Source organism: Grammomys surdaster, unplaced genomic scaffold (genome assembly GCF_004785775.1).
Source record: "Grammomys surdaster isolate TR1022 unplaced genomic scaffold, NIH_TR_1.0 186, whole genome shotgun sequence".
NCBI lineage: Eukaryota > Metazoa > Chordata > Mammalia > Rodentia > Muridae > Grammomys > Grammomys surdaster.
Window position 1 is genome coordinate 4,547,637 of NW_021604631.1, and position 20,921 is coordinate 4,568,557.

The 20,921-nt window shown below is 45.9% G+C and overlaps 1 protein-coding gene across 2 annotated transcripts in view; it reads right to left on the reverse strand.

Moving 5' to 3' along the window:
• Creb3l2 (cAMP responsive element binding protein 3 like 2) overlaps nucleotides 1-16,919 on the reverse strand; it is a 115,792-nt gene extending 98,873 nt beyond the window's left edge. For both annotated transcript variants that reach the window (XM_028768367.1, XM_028768368.1), the window contains exon 1: nucleotides 16,460-16,919. In XM_028768367.1, the coding sequence (XP_028624200.1) occupies nucleotides 16,460-16,561 (102 nt within the window). In that variant the 5' untranslated portion in view covers nucleotides 16,562-16,919. The remainder of the gene's footprint in view (nucleotides 1-16,459) is intronic.
• Between the last annotated feature and the right edge of the window lie 4,002 nt (nucleotides 16,920-20,921).

Genomic DNA, 20,921 nt, shown 5'->3' on the forward strand with positions numbered 1-20,921 from the left:
CTCCCTCTAGTACCATGCCTACCTGGATGCTGCCATGCTTCCCACCATGATTAATAACAGACTGAACCTGCAAGCCAGTCCCAATTAAATGTTGTCCTTTATAAGAGTCGCCTTGATCACGATGTCTCTTCACAGCAACGAAAACCCCCGAGACTAACTTCAAAAACACAAACACCTGCCTCAACCCTCCCCCCACCAAAACTCACAGAGAATTTCAGTTCCTCTGGGAGCAGGTGCCTGAAAACTTGAAGTGTGAATTCAGCCATGCAAATCACCAAAGGGCAGGGAGCCCAAGGACATTCTGTAGGGAGCCAGAGAGACATCTAGCAACTCTATTCCCTCAGAGTCTTTTCACAGCTGAGCCACAGCACACACACAGACCCCCTGTTCTGCTTACTGACCTTTACACCGTAAGTTCGTGATTCAGCACATTTTCTTCCTATGTCTCTCTGATGTCACTGAAACAGAAAACTAGAGCAAAGGAACTCAGTTCCTTCTGAGAAGTAAGTAGCTTGGTACGGGCACAGCAATACGCACTTACGCCATGTCATCGTTTCTCTCTCAAAGCTTAGTGAAGCAGTCTCAGGAAGACACTTGGGGTTGAGACAGTCAGACGCACACTCATTTAGGCTTTACCATCAACCATTTTATTGGATAACTGCAAAGTGTTCAAGACACTTCTGGAGGCTGAGGAACCCCACAGTGGTTAAACCTAGGGAGCTCTGCTTTCATGGTGTTTACTCTTTGTTGGAGGAAGTACGTGGGCAAACATAATCCTCAGGGGGTTCCAACAAGTGTGCCACGGAGCACCCCGGCTCCATTCATGTGGCTGGGAATAAGGAACTATTGAGCAAAGGAAGCTGGAGCCCACACCACTTGGGGTGGATCCCACCTGCCGAGACTACATTGACCCAAGCCTTCAGGGACCATAATTTTCTGTGTATGCCATGTCAGCAGAGTTTATACACCCTCAATAGTTTGTCAGTGGCGATCAGGGCCATGTAGATGTGTGGAAGCCAAATTCCTACTCCCCCACCCCCACCCCACCAACCCCACATAGGACAAACAGAATCCCATGACAGAATCAGGAAGAGATGGAAACAAGAAAGCCCAAACGTCTCCTTTCTTGGTCCACTTGACCTTCCTGCCTGATCCAGTGTCTTCCCGTAAGTCAAAGGCGACACTAAACAACCTCATGTCCCTCACCAAAGGATTTGCTGGAGCTACCTGTCTGTCTCTCTCATCATGCAAGAAAATTGTGCACCTCGAGACTGTCAAGATCACAAGGTTTAGATAGCCCCTGATGCCCTGAGTCCAAAGGGCAGGCTGTTTCCATCTGGGTTTGGTCCTGGCCTCACCCCTTGAGTCTCTGCTTTCCAGGGGCACCTAAATGTAGATCACAGACTGTAGCAAGAATCCTGAAAAGAAAACTCACAAACCCAGAACAGACCCGGAAAAACAACTTCAAACGGTACCTGCACCTCCCCAGCGAGTGCAAGGCCAGGCAAGCAGCTAAAAGTTAAAGAGACAAAAACTGGTTTGGGAAATCTTTGGTTTTACATAAACATCCCTCACTAGAATTTTATATAAAGTCTCTGGTGGATTCCAGCCCCCTTTGCAAAGGAAGGTGGACAGTGAGTAAGTCATCTGGAACGGGAAGGGGCAGAAAAGATTCTACCGGTTCAGCTGTGCTCTGCTGAAATCCACAGGTCTGCACCTGGGTGTTTGAATAAGCCCTTGTCAACATAAAGAGAAAAGAACATGGGCATGCCAACAGGCTTAAGGCTGTCTCGTGGGCTAGTGCAGATTCTTGCTGGTTATATGGGAAAATAAAAAATCATTATGACTGAACTTAAAATACAAAGGTAAAGTAAAACACTGCCACAGGCAAGCCCGGCTGACAAAGCCATGGTCCACAGTGTGACAGTTGAGTGATCAGCCACAGGCAACCCCGGATGATGAAGTCATGGTCCACAGTGTGATAGAAGGGTGATCAAGGGAGGGAGATTTGTGTGTCCGGGACAGACACTCCAGGAACTCTCTGTACCTGTGCTATGTTTTGCTATGGACTTAAAATTGCTTCAAAAATTAAAATCAGGGGCTGGAGAGATGGCTCAGAGGTTAAGAGCACTTGCTGCTTTTGCAGAACACCTGTTAGGTGGCCAGCATCCACATGGCAGCTGACACTATTTGTGACTCCAGGTCCAGAGGCTCCAGTGACATCTTCTGGTTTCCTTGGGCACCAGGCACATGTGTAGTCTATTTAGATATATGCAGGCAAAACATTCTTAGACATAAAATAATATTTTAAGGTCAATTTTTTTAGAAAATGTTTCTCTACAGATGGTTCAAATTTACAAGACATTTCTTATTGAAAGAATGTGAACGGCTGAGGATGTGGTTCCCTGGGTACAGCACTCACCGGGCATGCCTATCTCCGAGGCTCAATACCCAGCAACATATAGACCAGGTGTGGTAGCACATCCCTGGAATCTGAGATACAAAATTCAGGGTCGTCCTTGGCTAAAGGATAATTTGAAGCCAGTGCTAGAAAGAGCATGTGCTAGCTACTCTTCAGAGGACCAGAGTTCTATTCCCACTCCCCAAATCAGGTGGTACACAACTGCCCATGACTCTAGCTCCAGAGGATCGGACACTTTTTACTGGTCTCCCTGGAGCTCATATGCACATGTGCATACTCACAAAGACACACACACACACACATATATATATATATATAATCTATAAAACAGAACAACAACGTGTTTAAAAGGCCAGCCTGGATTATGTGAGACCCAGTCACAAAAATAAATGAAATCTAACGAAATAAAATAAACATCAAGACCCAACGGCTGAGCAAAGAGTTCTTTGTGTCCTAGTTAAGACATCAGAATCTAGCTGGTGAGATGGCTCAGTGGTTAAGAGCATGGTCTGCTCTTCCAAAGGGCTGGGGTTCTATGCCCAGCACCCACATGGCAGCTCACAACTCCTGTCTGTAACTCCAGTTCCAAAATATCTTATACCCTCACACTAATGTGCACAAAATAAAATTAATCAATCAAACAAACAAACAAACAAAAAAAGACATCAGAAACTCACCCCCACATGGAATTGAGGAGTGAATTTTAGCTCCTCCATGAAACCCTTTTAGAAGCTTTGGGCTGTCCTGAAACTGACTTTTTTTTCTCTACAGCCATGTGTATCTTCAGCCCCTATGAGCCTACCTTCTCATGTCCCTGGGAGGCCTGAAGATATGAAAAGAACATCCCTGGGCAGAACCAGGCAGGGGTCTGCTAAACCCCTCTGTGGTGACAGCTTGGATCTGCTCACTTTCTTGAAAGTTATTTATTTTAGTTCTTCCTACAGGCTGACCATACTACAAAGCCGTCTGCCCTCATCTGCCCTGTTATTATTTCCTACAAGACTGGAGCCAATTTGTTTGGAGAAGCTTTTTTCCCCTCTATTTTTCTTTCTTTCTCTCCTCTTCCACACCCCCCACTTCTCTTACAGAAACAGACTCTTTTGCAGCCCAGGCTGGCCCCAAACTCCCTGTGAAATTTGCTTTGAACTCCTGCTCCCTGTGCCTGGGATTTGGAGGCATAGGCTACCACACCCGGCTCTCTCTCATCTCTCTACAGTGTGAACACTGTTAGTGACTCTTCGACCAAACTCACTTGAGGCAAGAGTGGGTGTGCCGAGCCCTTCTTGGTGAAGGGATGAGAAGCAACAAAGGGAAATGGCAAACTCCAGCACTTAGGTATTATAAAGTCTGTAGTCATCCATCTTTTCTGTGGATCCCAAAGCACATGTGGTTCAAGGGCAAATCACATCCACACGCATACGCGCACACACACGCAGAGCACTGTGCTGACTAGTAGGACATACTGGGATGATAGACTCACCATAGACAGAATGAAAGTAAGACCACAGAGGCACCCAAATGCTGCCAGTTTTGAGAACTGGGATTAATTAACCCTTTTATAAACCATAGCAGTCCTGTGCACAGTGCACCCTGCTCATTGGCCCTCCCCCTCCTCTTCCTGCAGTCTGCACTCTCAGCAGACAGCTCTTCCCAGAGGGAGTCGCACACCCTGCACAAAGGTTCTGCCACCACAGAAGACCTGTGGCTGCAGAGACACTGAAACAACCCTGGACTAACAGGCAAATCCATTCCTCCAAAGGCTCAGCAGTCAGCTGAAGGGGGGCACACAGTCTTCCTCGCCTTGACCACCACTCCCAGTATCTCGCCCCTCTCTGGGATCTGCAAAGGAGGTGTGCTCATTTCTGTACTCTCTCTGCCCATTCTGAGTCCACCAGCACGCTCCTCCGCTATGCGGATGCTCCTGCAGCCCGGCTCCATTCTCCTCCTACTCCTCCGCTCCCTCTCACCAGGGGCTGTCTGGATTACTATATATGAAACCCTAGCTTCACTACAAAACAACAGACTCCCATCACCCCAATTTAGGTCCCCAATCAGAACCTCTCTCCAGAACTCCAGACACAATTTTCCAACTGCTTTTATAACATCATTCCCGAGTATCCCACAGACACATCTGTCACCATGTCTGAAAATGAGCTCACCATCTTCCCACCGAACTCATGTGCTCTCTAAACATTTCCATTGTAGGTCAATAGCAACTCAACCAGCCAAGGCAGGGGACAGGAAGTCTCCCATGCTTGACTCTTTCTCCCCTAAAGCCACCAAGTCCCCAGGTCTGGCTTCTAGTCCTCTCACAGGTGTTGCTCTTCCCTGTGGTCTCAGGCCTCACATGTTTCTGCCCCAGGATGGACTCGCCGGCCAGCAGATCATTTAATCAACTCCGTCCCCTCTAGCTTATCTCTTTTAGCCACTTTCTAAGTTTCCTTCCTCGAATACATTCATTCCGACGTCTGTCCTCTTATTATCAGCCTTCCTGTCCACAGAAAGAATGTGCAAACGTTTCATAATCTTGGACTAGCTCCAAGCACTCCCCCAACAGAGCCCCTTTTCTTAAAACTATGGTGTGTGTGTGGGAAGGTGATGGTGCATATCTGTAATTCGAGCACTTAGGGGATAGAGGCAGAGATCTGCAGTCTGAAGCCCCTTTCTGAAATAAACTACTCAGGATTCCCGGATTCAACTCTAGCTTTTTAAATTGTCCTATGTTGTACACTCCAAAGGCTGGAGAACTTCTGTTTATACCCAGCATCAACTGTGGATGCCACGCTCTGCGTAAAGACTTCCTCAGCTCTTCATTTGTCATTCCGTCCTCCTCGCTGCAGAAAGAGCCTGAACACAGCTCTGCTGCAAAACGCACGGTCAAAACAGGTATCAGCCTATCCCTGTAGGTAGGCTGGTGCGAGGGGGAGGGAGAGAGAGAGAGAGAGAGAGAGAGAGAGAGAGAGAAAGAGAGAGAAACAGACAGACTGTGTCAGAGACAGACAGACAGACAGACAGACAGACAGAGAAACAAAGACAGAGTGTGAGTCAGAGTCAGAGACAGAAACAGAGACAGTGATCTTGAGATAGGAAGAAGAACCAGCTTAGAGTGTTATTTCCCCAGGATGTGTGAGCAGGAAGCAAGGAAGGCCTTGAGGATGGGGACCCTTGCAAGGCTCTGACTGGCTGCCTCCGACTGTCTGTTAACAGGACTGACCAGTGAGGGGGCTCTGCGGCCACAAATCCCATTTCCTCCTCTTGTCTAAAAACACCATCCTATCAGCTTGAATCCGCTGGCTTGCTCTCTCTCAGCCAAAAGGAATTTCCCTTCACACAGAAACTATTCAGACATTTCCAAGGCACAGAATGCTACAAACCAGGATTTTCCACTCAGACAACTTGGAAACTAGATTGTTTCTCCCCAGACGCTTCTTATTGGCCAAGATGTCTGAAAGACCTTTTCTCCTCAGTATGAAAGAAAAAAATGTCTCCTACCTCCCTGGTTTTTTCCACTTTTTATTTTGTCTAGGTTTCACTGAAGCCAACTTTTAAACCAGAAAGCAGATTTCCACATTATAAAATACAAATTAGCCAGGCGGTGTAGCTTGTATATGGAAGCCAGAACCCAGGAGGATGAGGTAAGAGAACCAGGACTCTAAGACTGGCTTAGACTGCACAGGGAGACACTATCTCAAAAAATAAAAATAAACACAAATACTATACTCATCAATCAGGTTGTCCAAATGAAATAGTCCAACCAATTTAATGTCATTGTTGTTGTTATCCTTAATAACCCATTTAATTAAAGTTTGCTGTAGTTTTTTTTTTTTTTAGTATATTGTTAAGTTAGTATGCAAAGTCATGGGTTTCATTATGGCAGTAAGTAGCCTGTTTTTGTTTTTAAGCAGGAGACTTTTAGCCTGGTGTAGTGACTAACACCTGTAATTCTAATACCCTGAGGAGCTGAGGCAGGAAGATTTGCTGTTGGCTACTCAGTGGGTTTGGGGACAACCTGAACTAGAGAGTTCAGTATCAAAAAACAAACAAACAAACAAACAAACAAACCCAAGAAATCAAAAACCAACCAAATGGCTTTCAATGGTAGGTGCCCAAAGACATAAAGTACAAAACAGAATTCAGCCCATTTAATACAAACACAGACCTTCGATTGGGGCAAACTGCATACAGTGAGTTCTCATATCAAAATGCCTCAGACCCTAGTTGAGGGTTATCTACCACAGATGCAGCTACAAAGGAGTGGCCATACAGATTTGGGCAGTTCAGTGGGACCCATCTGAACTGTTTAAACACCACCACCACCACCAAAGCGCTTCTATAATGCTAGTTAAGTTTAGATAAATAAATTACATCAGGAGAAAACAACCTAAAAGCAGGCAATTTAACATGAACAGATTGTAACTCACTCTAGCAACATGGGAATGTAGGGGACATGATCTAAGTAAGGTTTGACTTGTGCCCTGACCTTTCAAACAGTCAAACAGCTGTACATACCGCCACCACCCCAAGTCCATGAAGGATTTCCCTAGCCAAAGTGTATCAGAAGTCCAGACAAAACACAGGCTGTATCTGGTGGGTGACATTGGATCCAGAAGCAGCTGTCTCAGAAATGGCCCATGAGAAGGCTGCATGGGTTTATACTTGGAACTACTGAGTCACCAAACATCCCTGAGATAAGGAAGGTACCTGATAACAGGAGTCAAAGTAGCCTCAGTTCTCCTTAGTTAGAGGAACACATTGTGAAGGGTTAGCCAGCCTGAGCTGTCCTGCGACTGAGGTGGAGCCAGAAGAATCTAGGGTCATACTCCAAAGATCTCTGGCTCTCCATCCACAAACAAGAGACATGAAGAATCAGTTACATTGCAGCTGACAGAGGAGATGGGAGTGGGGCCAGAGAAAGAGATGACAGCCAAGGACCAAATGCTTCATGTTTAAGATTAACAAGTCATCGAAAGATGAACCAATGCTAAGTCTATCACTCTGACCCCTCGGTGTTGTGGAAACTCTGGGAAAGGCCCCTTATAGCCAGGCACATAGCACATGCCTGCAAACCCAAAAGATAGTGAGTTTGTGGCCAGCCTGAGCTATAGAGTGAGTCAAAGCCAGCCTGTGCTACAATGCAAGACCCTATCTCGAAGAAAAGTGTTATGAGGTAAACCGATGATCAATATTGTCAAATATTTCCACAAGGTCTGGCAGGGAAACACAGGGAAAAGATGGTTGGACTCGCAGTTAGAGAGAAGTTGGCGAATCCTACAATCAGTGATAGGAACCAGAGTACAGGGGGGTCTAGACAGGAATGGAAACTGAAGAAATGGAGACTGGAGCTGATAACTACTTATGTGGAAAAAAAATCCTGACCTTAAACAAGACAGACAGAAACGTGATCGAGAAGAGGCAGCTGGCAAGCATGTGTTGATGGGAGAAACCTGTGTTTATAGCTGAAGATAGAAGCTGGCAAGAGAAGAATTCAGATGCACGAGAGAAAATAATTACATGGCCTTCTGCATTCCAAATGACATCAGACTATCCGGGCTAGGACAGCTCATTCTCAAACTGAAGACATAGAGGACAGGGTAAAAATAAATGCATCTATTACAGGCAAAGAAACAAATCCAACCAGCATGGCCAAGGTCACCAGAGAACCAGTGGCCTGGGTCAAAGACACACCCATTCCACAATACAACCTCCACTCTCACCCCTCGGGAAAGCCAGGGCTCTTAGAGAACTGCTCTACCCTCACTGTATTTCCTGAACAAAAGGAGAGATATGGATACCAGTGTTTATGGCAACCTGACCCAAGCTAGAGTTACCTGAAAGGAGAGAACCTCAATTGAAGAAATGCCTCCATAAGATCTAACTGTAAGGCACTTTTAGTGATTGATGGACAGGGCCCAGCCCATTGTGGGTGGTGCCATCCCTGAGCTGGTGGTCTGAGGTTCTATAAGAAAGCAAGCTGAGCAAACCAATAAGCAGAAACCCTTTATGGATTGCCTCCTGCCTCCAGGTTCCTGCTCTGCTTTGAGTTTGAATCCTGATTTCATTCAGTGATGAACAGTGATACGGAAGTATAAGCCAAATAAACCCTTTCCTCCCCAAGTTGCTTTGGTCATGGTGTTTTATCACAGCAATAGAAATTCTAACTAAGAGACTGAGACACACTGAGTCCCTATCAAACTAAATGTGCATATCTTAAAAAGCCTTCATGACAATACAGATTTAAAATATATACATATGTGTATGTTACTGATACATTGTTCTCCATCAACAAAAGAGACCAGAATCACTCAGTTTGTCCATTTTCTAGGATGACTGTATGTCATGAAACTATCATGGATTGCTTAGCATTTCATTCTTGACCTTAGCAAAGAGAAGAGTACGGAAAAACTGAAGGCACATCTGACCTCAAGAAGCCGGTCTTCGAGAGGAGCAAATTCCTTGACTCTAAGTCTCAGATTCTTTATATAAAACCCACTCTGTACACCAGTGCTATATAATTCCATCCAGGGAAAAAACCACGGTCACTTGGAACTTTATTTGGAAGAGCTGGTGAACATCCAGTGAGCAGGGAGAAACTGGCTCAAGGTTAACTCAAAGATGGTAAGGTGACAGGTCTCCTTATTTCCCCTCAATTCTCCAGGCAGGAAACAGAGGCATTCACTGGGGCCTTACAGCCATAGGCTCAACCCCAGCAAATAGCCAGCAAGGCCTCGGGGCCATTCTCCACAGAAGACAGCAGAGCAGCCAGGCTGTGGCAGGAAGTCCATGTTGTGGAGAGACACACGATGCCTCAGCAATATTCCAACAGCCCCATGCAAGTAGGAAAACAGCCTTCAGCTTTCACCCAGCTGTGGTCCTGGACGGGAAGAAGTCACTCTTGCCTTCCTCTTGCCTTCCATGGTGAGCAAGATCACTGGCCCTGCTAGCTACCTCTAGCCCTGGTATTGGGCTCTGATGCTGGGAGTTTGGATACTGTAGTTAATTCTGCATGTCCCAGGCAGTGAGCAGGACACTCACCCCCTCCCTGTACATCTCCAGCCCTAGCTCCATGATCAAGCACTGTATGTATCCCATGATTTTTTTCCTCCCACTCTCAGGGTCCCTCCTTGGATCCTTATAGCACACCTAAACAATCCTTAGACTTTGCAAGGATTCTGCACAGACTCTGGCCTTGTTCTTTTGTTCTCATGGCTAATAATTATCCATTTAAAACATTTTTCTAGTTGCTGTCCCACCTTTGAGAGACACACCTTTGTTTGTTAATCAAACAAAACTTTTGACAGACTATAATACCAACAATCACACCTGGTCTCTGGTATCTCTTTTCATCCCTAAATGATTAATCTAAGCTAGTGTTTTCAATCCTACACTGTTGGGGGGGTCGGTGTGGTGCTGCTATGCATTCAACCCCAGGATCTGGTTGCCCCCAGACCAGTGAATTCTCACATACACTGGCCTTTGTTGTGTAAACGTTGCTCTTTAATCTAAAGCTATTGGTTAATAAAAGGCTAGAGCTTGTGACTGGGCAGGAGAAAGAGAAAGGCAGGACCTGAGAATCCAGTGAAGGATCTCAAGAGAGACCATAGCAGTGGAAGAAGGAAATGGAGAAAGAAGGAGGCCATCATGAAGTCAGATGGATCGGGAACACCTGGCCAGGAGAAGTGCACCCCGAGGACAGCTGATTTAACGGAATCAGCTCGGGCAAGACCCATACAGCAGGTAACACAGGGTCTATGGATTGAGTGTAAGTTAGAATAGCTCAGAACCTGTCCAATCTAAGCTTACAGCTTGTCAAATACCAGGTTTTTTCTTCATTTATACAGGCTAGCTAGAAAACATAGTTCTTTTAAACTATACCCTTCTTTAGCTGGGCATTTAGAAATGTCTGTATGACCCAATCCTAAAATAAAACTAAATCTGGGAAGCTATTAAGAAAATTTTACGGGGTGCTGGAGAGATGGCTCTCGGAGAGAGGACCAGGGTTTGATTCCCAGCACCTACACTAGGTGACTCATAAATACTTGTAACTCCAGCTCCAGAGGACCTGGCACCCTCCTCTGGTTTCTGTAGGCTACATACATGTGCAGTACACATTGCACACACACATGCACATGAACATACCCATGCACTAAACAAACAAATGTAAAAAACAAACAAACAAACCCCTTTGTAAAGAAAAGTCTCTTCCATCTCAAAAACAAAAGGAGGGGGAGCGCATGAAAGAAACTGCCTGTCTTCTTCGTCTGCATACTGTCATTGTGGATATGACATCCCAAACCACTGTGTCCAGCAGGCATCCAACATGGATGGGTGGAACCGAAGTCCACTGGGACACTGGGGAGCTAGTGAATCATCCAAACACCGAGCTACATTTCTTAGCTCCTTGCAACATGAGAACTTCTTGACTTATATCTGTGGACGTGGGGTGAGTTTGGGTACTTCCAGCTGCAAGCATTGTGATTCAACCTGTTGGTCATGCAGACGCAGTGCCTAGTTCTTCTACGTGAGCAGCATCACCCTGAGGTTCTGCTTCCCCAGAACACTGCACCTGAGATCTTTCAGGATTAAAGGCAAATAGAAAACTCAGTCCTGCCTACATTTTGCCTTCTCGTGTTATTATTATACCATCTGAACAATGAATACCATCCCCATCTGGGAAACAACAAAAATAAGGGGTTAGAGATATTTACAGAGACAGTGGGAATCTTATATTCATGCATCAGTTAGCTACACATGAGCAAGGGAGGCTGTCATTCAAGGGCCCTATGTATGGAAAAACAGAGCAGTAGAGACTCACCCTGCTCCCCCAATCCCCAAGTGCTCTGCACATACTCCCCGGCTACTGCTTCAAATTCTCCATGGACAGAGCCGCCATTTTGCTCTAAAGTAATTATGGCTCCATATGAACGCACTTGGATTTTTAATATTAGTGTAAGCTAATATCAAGTAAACAGAAGCTGGAAAGAGGACATCAAGGTGATAACACTTGGGACCTGAGAAAAGGGGGAATACTTGAATGGAACAAAGATGTAGGAAGATCAAATGAGGGCCTCGAAGACAAATTGTACTTCTATGTCCTGCTGGAACTGTGTGCCTATTCAACTGGTGAAGGCCAAGAGACCAGAAACAGTGACATTCTCAGCCAATGAGGACTCAGATCATCAGGACTTTGCAGGGGACGCCAACAGGAAATGACATCTGAATGAGAATGTCCAGCCGCAGGCTTCACTGCCCATCAGAACCACCCCAGTCTCTGGGCTTGCTGGCAGGAAGCCCAAGCCCTTCAGCCTATGAGATGGACCAACTTCTCAGCAGACAGTGTCAGCCAGATGAGAAAGCCATCAGCTTCCCTTAACTCCCTTCCTACCACTGGGACGAGACATCTCACCTTAGAAACTGACCAGATGGAAAATCTGAGCAGCGTAACACCCCCAACTCGTTTTACAGTCGTAATGTACAAGCAAAACGTCACTGGACCCCTTGGCAAAGACTAGTTTCTACCTACTCGTTTTTTTAAATGAACAGAATTGTTGCAAAAACTAACAAAATCTGTATTTGCCAGAAAAGGTAAAATAGCCAAAATGGCAACGTTTATTTATTCTGCACAACCCATGGTCAGACTTCAACCTGGGAATCCCATTCCACCAAGCACCCTGCTCCCTGGTGTCTTCACAAAAAGCCTGTGCAACGTGAGTACTGAGCTTTAATGGAGTACTGATTATTTTGTCCTTTATACTGCAAAAGTCCACAGAGAAGTCCCAGGGATATAATTTGTATAGAACCTTACAGGTTCATATAACATCAGAACAGTCCTACATCCAGGCATGCCAGCAAAAAAAGGAGCAAGGTTTCTCAGAATGGCACTAAACCCTGAGAGACAGGTCTTTCTTTGGTTCTGTGCCGGCCATGGTTCTGAACACTCGTTTAGCCTTGATCAGTCTGGAAGCAGCAGCTTTCATAGAAAAATGATTTGCTGAACTAAAAGAACACTCCTCACCTTAATCACAATTTTTTTTCCGCTTCAGTGCTAGTGCTGGAAACCAGGGCCTCCTGACCCACACCTTAAGCTCAGAAGGCTTTATTTATATAAGCCTCAAGAGGAAGCCCAAAGCTTTAGTAATTCAGGATCTGCTGAGCAAGTCCACAGTCACCCTATTCAAGGGTTTCATTATTCTGTTGACTGTCTTCCTTAAGCCTAGAGCTTTCAAGACCCAGAAGTCTTCACGGCTAGCCAAACAGAAAAAAAGAAAATAAATAAAAAGCATAGCTCTTCATGCTCACAAGACACATCTGAGAAAGAAAAGTCCCGGCCTTGTGAAACTTGGATATTAAAGTTTGCTAAAAAAAAAAAAAAAAAGAGCTTTCGTGATCTGATATGTTGTTAGCTAAATCCCACCTTAAAACAATGATCCTGATTCCAGAAGACACTGGCAGCTCCAGTTAAATATTGGCTGCTTTGAGACTCAGCAGTTTCTATAACCCTATCATTCTCTCCCAACCTTTTAATTAGCTACTTCTCTTTAAGTCAGGAGTTTTCAACCTATAGCGGAGAGGGCTTTGGAGTCCGGCAGATCTGGAATTTGCATTCAGCTTACATAACTAGTTAGCTAGGAGGCCCAAATCCCACAACGTTCTCCAGTGCATCAAGCCTCAGTTTTCTTAGATATAAAACAAAGATAAAAGGGGGAAATGAGCTTAAACAGCAAGATGGCTCATCAGGTAAAGGGACTTAACTGCACAAACCTGAGAACCCGAGTTCAAACCCTGGGACCCATGGTGAACAAATAGACAAAGAAGGGGCACTCTCACTGGGTCACGAAAGAGGGGAAATAGCACGATTTTAGTAAAACATTCGATGCACTGTTTTTTAGTAAGGCCCCAGCATAATTTGGGGGAACCCTCATAAAATAAAGTTCTAGAGCTCCTAGCCGAAAATGACTGAGGTTTTAAAGATGGTGACAGTAGCACTAGAGAGAAAGCTCAGGCCAGAATGTGCTTGCCTAGCAAGACCAAGGACTCAAGTTCAAACCCTAGAGCCATAATTAACAAAACAAAAACAAACACAAAAGCTGAGGCCTGCTGCCTCGGGCTTCTAATCCCAGCACTGGGGATGTAGAAAAGGGTATATCTCTAGGGCTCATTGACCATCCACCAGAGCCTACAGGACAAGTTCCAGGCCACTGAGAGACCCTGTCTCAAACAACAACGAGAAAGGACATGGATGGTACCTGGGGAATAACACCCAAGATTATACTTTGGCTTCCACTGGCACAGAGGCACACATGCACACGTGTGTAGTAGGTGGTCAAAAGATGGTAAAAAGAGAGCATCCAACCAAGGGTGGGGCCTGGGAGGCTGCGCAAGCGCACAGGCACACAAAGAAAGAAGCCCTTTCTTTGAAGTGCAGGCTGTAGCTATCTATGACCATCTCTTAGCACTTTCCCCAAAGACAGTCTCTCCTCTGCTCCCCACCCTCCACATGCTCCTCTCAACACACTCAACTTAGAAAATGTTCCTGGGTCATTCCAGAACCAGGCACCAGCATCTTCGAAGTAGCCCATATTTACAAAGAAAATGACTCACCGAGACAGGGTAACCTAACACAGATGACGTTACAGACATAGATCACGACTGAGGTACCCTACCTCTGATGGACAGCCTGTGGCCGGGCTTTTCCTCTGGCTAACGCTCCCCTCTTTCAAACCCTCGTGCAGATACTCTACTCCTCAGTTCCATCCTAGCCTCTGTCCTTGAGGTCTCGACCCTGGGGTAGACAGACACCAAGGATGATGCCGGTCTGCTTTTACTTCTTTCTTCCTCTGCATTTAAAACATCGACCGTTCTGTATGGCTTGTCTCTCTCTTTTATGTTTGTCATTTCTTATTTATTTTCTTTCTACACACATGCGAAACCAATGTAAGCTACTCAGAGTCCTGTGCTTTGGTCTGTTTTTGTTCATCGTGAATCCCAAGTGCGTGGAAGAGTGTTTGGCACATGGAAGTTACTCGATAAATAGGAAGTGAAAGGATAGCTTCGAATGAAAACATAATAAAAAGTGGTCCACACGGAGATTCAGCCTTGCGCCACCACAGACAAACTGCACTAGCAGCTCCCCCACACAGACATCTTGAGTTCAAGCGCTAGCTGGGAAAAGTATCTTTTCTAAACTTGCCCCAGTTCAGAGGCATACGATCCAGCCATCTACGCTTCTTTCACTAGTAATCCACATACACATACTAATAACTGGCAGCCACCGTGAGAGGCATGTTGTGTAAGTGAGCGGTTCAGAAGGGAGACACTTATCTGGAGACCATGTAATACTTGTTGAAAAGCAGAGGATTGTCAGAAAAACGACCCACAACACCGCCTTACACAGGAAACCTGGGTTGTTACTAGGTTGTCAAAAGAAATACAAGTCTCCAGCTCTGAAGCTGTAGAGCTGTAGTTGGAGCCAAGCCAAGCTTTTGTCCTTACAGTTCCTGCCAGTCCCAGGTAGCGACTCATCTCAAAGCCCAGCCTGAGATCTCTCAGGATCCAGCAATGTGGCTGTCTGCACATTTTATTCCCACCCACTGAAAGACGGCCTGACGCTGTGGCCTTGCGGCTGCTGTGTAAGACATTTTATCGAGAGCTTGTTGCTGAAAAACAAGGGAGAGAGCTGTCTCTCCGCTCATGGCAAGCTGCAAGCTGCAACTCACGTCCGTGCAAACATCTGGAGCCCCCAAGTTAAAAAACCAGCTATGGTCTAAAATGATCAAGCTCTTTTTAAAGCACTCGAAGCACACCTAGGCTCCCTACCCAAAGATCTCATCGGGACAGACAGTGGGCAAAGGCCGGCCGATCAGATCACACTCAACATCTGGCTTTTGCCCCAGAGTGAACCACCACTCCCTCTCAACCCTACACATGGCTTCTTTTTTTAACCAGACCTTCTCAGCTTCCACAAATGCTTTGGTGGGAAACAGCAGGGAGGCCCCATCCCTTTTCCCAAAATACAGTCAGCCAGCAGCAAAGGCCAAAGAGGTGGAGCCTGCAGGCAGTTTTGCAAAAGTTTCAAATATCCTGGTACTGACCCCATTAACAGCACTAAGACAGAAATGCAGCCAAGCCTGTCTTTACCTCAGTCCCTCAGTCCCTCAGTCCCTCAGTCCCTAAGTCAATCAGTCCCCCACCCCCCAACTTCTAGGAATTTTGAACAAAGCCACAGTACCAGCACTAGCTATCACAAACAAAATTTTTCTCTTGCAAAAAGTTGAAAGTGACATCTTTAAATGATCCACGCTTCTGACAGCTGAGTCTCCAAAGAGGTCTCTGTGGGAAGGAACTGGTGAGCTGTCCCACCTCTCCCCGCAAAGCCTCCCTGAAGCACGAAGCTGCCTCAGATTTTCCGAACTTTTCAGAGCTCTTTCCCCTGAAAAGGGAGGAAGCAGTTCGAGGGTTGTGCAGATGAAGCAGCCAAGTGAGGCGGCCGCCTTCCAGTGTGGAGTAGGAAGGCTTTTAACACTCACGAACATTTTAAAGACGTAAACAAGAAAGTAAAGAAACTGTGTGGGGATTTAAAAAAAAACATATGGGAAGAAAATAATGCGTTAGCTTTATTTTGGAGAAATTTTGGGAGGTGTGTGTGTGTGTGTGTGTGTCTGTGTGCGCGCGCGCGTATGTGTGTGTGTTTTACAAACCTTACCACTTAAAAAAATAAATAAATCAGTGTAACTGGGCGGAGACATTATTCTCAAAACGCGTCCCTTCCCAGCATTGCTGTACCGTTAGCAATAGGAAATGGTGCCGCCGATAGGAAAACACTATAAACTGCTTTGGAATACAAAGGGTCACTTACTCGGAAGAAAGTTTAAAGGCTCCAGCTGTGCACCTACATATGTTCATAGAGGGAAAACTCCCATCCCCAGACCTCTTGCTCTGGCCATACCCCTTCCCAAACGCTGCCTCTCAGGGCCCAGCTGGTGACAGAACCCGCTTTTCTCCTCCCCTCCGCCCCCCTTTGCCCGGACCACGGGTCCTCACCGTGTGGTACATGAGGGCCTCAGTCTCCCCGGGCTCTGACAGCTCACTCAGCTTGCGGTCCCACTGTAGGACGCTCTGCTCCCCGCTCTCCAGCACCTCCATGGCGGTGGGCGCCGCGCAGGGCCGAGGATGCTGAGGCAGGAGGGGACCGCGCAGAGCCGCCGCGGGCCGGTATGACGCCTCTCTCCGCGTGTGCTTGCGTGTGCGCGAGTGGAACTTAGGCACTGGAGCAGGAACCCGGGAGAGTCCTGCCGAAGGCTCCGCGACCCGTGTCCTCGGAGATCTGTGAATCCCCGGAGAGGACAAGCCTGCTGGGATCGGGCGGGAGGTGCAGGGGTTAAATCGGGCTGTGCATCCAAAAAGAAGGCAAGAAGGCAGCTCTCATTCCAAGAAAGTCCTCGAGCAACAAGCCCACTCCCCAACTAGGTCTCCAGACAAACTTTGAGACTCCCTTGGGTCTCTAGAGCTCTGCCCCTGGATCCAGAGGCGACTCCGCCTCCTTCCAGGCCAGTGACCAATCGGACGCCCGTCTTGCCAACTATACCGTATCAAAAGTCTCTCTCTCATCCATGTCCCGCCCCCAGAGGCAGAGTCGCGCGAAGTCTCCGCCTAGACCTCGGAATGTGGGCGGAGAGGGTCTTTTACGTCACTGGGGAACACCTCCTGCCGGAGCGTGGCAACGGACCAATAGGCTGCTTGGGTCTAGAAATGATAGACTGGAACATAGATCAATGAGCGAAGGGGGCCTGGAGGAGCCAACCAATCAAATATCGACAAGAATACATTTTTATTAGAGAGGGCGTACGCGGCCAGTGTCTTCCCTAAGAGCCTCCACTTAAAGGAGTTTTGTTTCTTCAGAGATACCAAGCAAGTTGAATCGCTGTCCCTATTTCAAACTAGTTTAGGTCGCATCAGTCTGTCTGGATTTTAAAAAATGCACTACATATATGAAAATGCGCACGTGCACAGACATCTGAGTTATCTATCAGTTCTAGCGCACACTCTTTGCTTGCTTTTTATGTACTTTTATGGGCTTTTAAAAACAGACATTAACCAATGACACACGTTTCCAAGTTCTAAATCAGTAGGCTAAATTTTTTTTAATTCATAGGGTTTTGCTGTTTTGTTCAGTTTTTGAGACAGAGTAGCCTAGGCTGTCCTCAACCTTACTGTGCAGCTGAGGCCGGCCTTGAACTCCTCATCTCTCTGTCTCACCTCCGGAGAACTGGGAGAAATTTCAGGGTTATGTCACTAGTGCCTGGTTCACAGATCTTTTATTCCCAATGGAGTGTCAGACAAAAAAGAAAAAAAAAAGATGATGGGCAGGTGGACGCTATTTCAGATACTGGTCAGGGAGGTTACATTTGAGTGCCGTGTGGATGAAGTGGGGCTTAGAGGAAAGCAAGTGTTTTAATAGCTGGAAGATGCACGCCAAAGTGTGTGGTGGGGAAGAGTGCTAAGCCTGGACTCTCTTAGAGAAGAAAGGGCCTGCTCTATAGAATTTTCCCCCTACGTGATTTTTCTTCTTCCCTTTTATGGAAACAGCCTTAGTTGGTCATAGTTTAGCCATTTTACATACAAGGAAAATGCTGTGGTTCCAGGTGGTTCAAAAAAGGGGACAGTCAGGTATCAGGTCTACAGAGTGTTTGTCTTCTTTAGAGCAAGGCTTTGCTGAGTGAAGACATTCAAAAGTTTCAGAACTTTACACTGTCTTTAAGCAACAATTTGTTTTCGTGTAAATGAGTCTGTTTGTCTAGCCTAGGATCTTTTGAGAGTATTTTAATATTTAGACACAGATCTTTCTTTCTTTTATTTTTATTTTATCTATCTATCTATCTATCCATCCATCCATCCATCTATCTATGTTTAAGACAGGGTTTCTCTGTGTAGCCCTGAATGCTCTGGATCTCACTCTGTAGACCAGGCTGGCCTCAAGCTCTGACATCCTCCTGCCTCTGCCTCCCGAGTGCTGGGATTAAAAGTGGACACCACCACTGCCCAGCCACACATTTCTTAGACAATATAGTTTTCTCAACTTTCCCATGAGCCTTTGGTCTTTCTTTTCTGACCTGTTAGCCTCCTTCTCTGCACCTCTTTTGTAAATCACTCTTTCAGCATTTAAAGCCCTATTTCTTTCTAACACAGAATTTATCATGAGCAAATAAGGTTAGAAATGTTCATTCTCCTTAACACAACGGCACAAGCATTTCTCTGCCCAACATAGCTGCATCTGACAAAGGTTGATTCTAATAATGCCCCAGTGGTAGGCAGCTTCCACAATGGCCTCCAGGTGTCAGCACCTTTGGGTATATCCCTCCTCTCCTGTGTGAGCAAAAATAAAGAGAAAAATAAAAAGATTCTGACTCTGACCCTCTTGCTCTCTCCTCCTCTCTCTTGCCTGTTCACTCCAAGGAAAGCCAGCCACCATGTTATAATCTTCCCTGTGGAGAGACAGATACATCCAAGGAACAGAAGAAAGGTGCTCAGTTACCAGCCAAGGAATCGAGGCCCCTCCAGCAATAGTCCATGATCAATTGAGTCAGCTAATAGCCATGGAAGAAAGTTCTCCCTCATGTGGCCCTTCAGATGGCTACAACATGTGAAAGAACTGAGTCACAGATTGCAGCTGAGCTACACAGACTCCTAACTCACAGGTTCTGAGCTAAACGGCTTTAAGTCATCAAGTCTTTCCTTTGTTAAGTAAGGAGGAGGGTCATCCGCACCCTGAGGTTTGAGTAACTTTAGGTGATCCTAAAGACACTAGCATGTTCTATGGATTTCTTCAGCCTCCTCTGTCTTATGCATACTTTCCCCAATAACTGCACACAAGGCTCCTTGCTAGTATGTCCTCCTGTTTCCCATCTTGAATACTGAAGTCATCCATTCTCTTTCCCTGACACTCTTAGGGCTTGGTAGTGTAATTCACTGTTTCTCCAGCTTCTGAGCATCCTGTGGAAACTGCTGCACTTGTCCCTTCTCTATTATCAACTATGTGGCTAGACACCATGCTTCCTCAAACCAAACTCAGACACATGATGAATCACATGATGATACTCTCCTGACTTCCCCTGATAGTATTTCTTTTCCTGTGCCAGCCTCTTTACCAATTTGCTCTCCATGCTTGCTTTCCTGTCATCCCTGTCATTATCATTTCTGGAATTGACACTTGACAGATTCTCACATCATGAAAACAAAATCCACCTTCTATGTTTACCTGGCCCCATTTTAGTGGCACACTTTGTATTTGATTAACCAGCAAATGTTAATTCATTGAATTTCCCTTTTTCTTTTTTCATTAAATATTTATTTATTTACTTTATGCATATGCAGTACACTGTCACTGTCTTTAGACACACCAGAAGAGGGCATCAGATCCCATTACACATGGCTGTGAGTCACCATGTGATTGCTGGGGATTGAACTCAGAACCTTTGAAAGAGTGGTAAGTGCTCTTAACCTCTGAGCCGTCTCTCCAGCCCATGAATTTCCCTTTTTCATATCCAAGATTTTTAGTTTCTCCAAAGGAGCTGGTTAAATACCTATAAAATCCCAGACGGCATTTTCTGTACATTTATCTGGGTATAAAACTCTCCTAGTGAAGTAAATTTGGTCTATCAGTCACCTGTTTCTGGACTCATACTTACAGAGAAAAAAAAAAAAAGATCACGTTCCGTCTGAGCATGAAGACATGGAAGCCATCAGGGGGAAGATGCATTCCAGCCTGGTGTTTCTCAAGCTTTCCTTGGGTTATAACTGACCTCTGCTCTGAAGGCTCAGCCAAAGAGACTGAAGTTAACGATTGTCAAAAAATACTGCTTCTTCTTCCTTCTTCCACAGCTGTAACTGTTTTTAGAGCATCATGCGTTTACTCCTTGCTCCTGTATCTGGAGTGAGAGGGCTCAAAGGTGCCATGAGGAGCACTGAGAAGTCAGAGGACAACGTGCATCTTGAGGATTCAACTCCAGATCTTAGGCTCAGTGGCCAACGCTGTTGCCCACTCAGCCTTCTTTCTGGCTCCTTCTCTTTGGTTGGAGTTTCTCCCTCCAGTTCTTCAGGAAGGGATATGGAGTTATATAGTCATGTTTAAATAATTCAGTCTAGACAGTCATGAACTAGAGACAGTTACCGAAAGGAGAGTAAGCCAAACCCAGTCAATATGAAAATGCTGTGCGGGGTGTAAGAACCGCACACCCCAGTCCCATTTCTGAGCATGCCTCATTCCTCCTGGGCACTTTCCTCTCCTGGTTTAGCAAACTCCATCTCCTCTTCCAACACTGTTTTCACGAATTCTGACCAGGACTGGCTGTGCCCTTTAGTACCCCTGCTTCCTGTCATCTTTTGAGAATCTCCTCTCTATGTTAGCACCATTCTTTGGAAGGAGAGTACATTTTGACTAGATTCGTCTTGCCTTCTTTTCATTCTTTCTGCTTCAACACTCTTGGTGTTTATTTGTTTGTTTTTG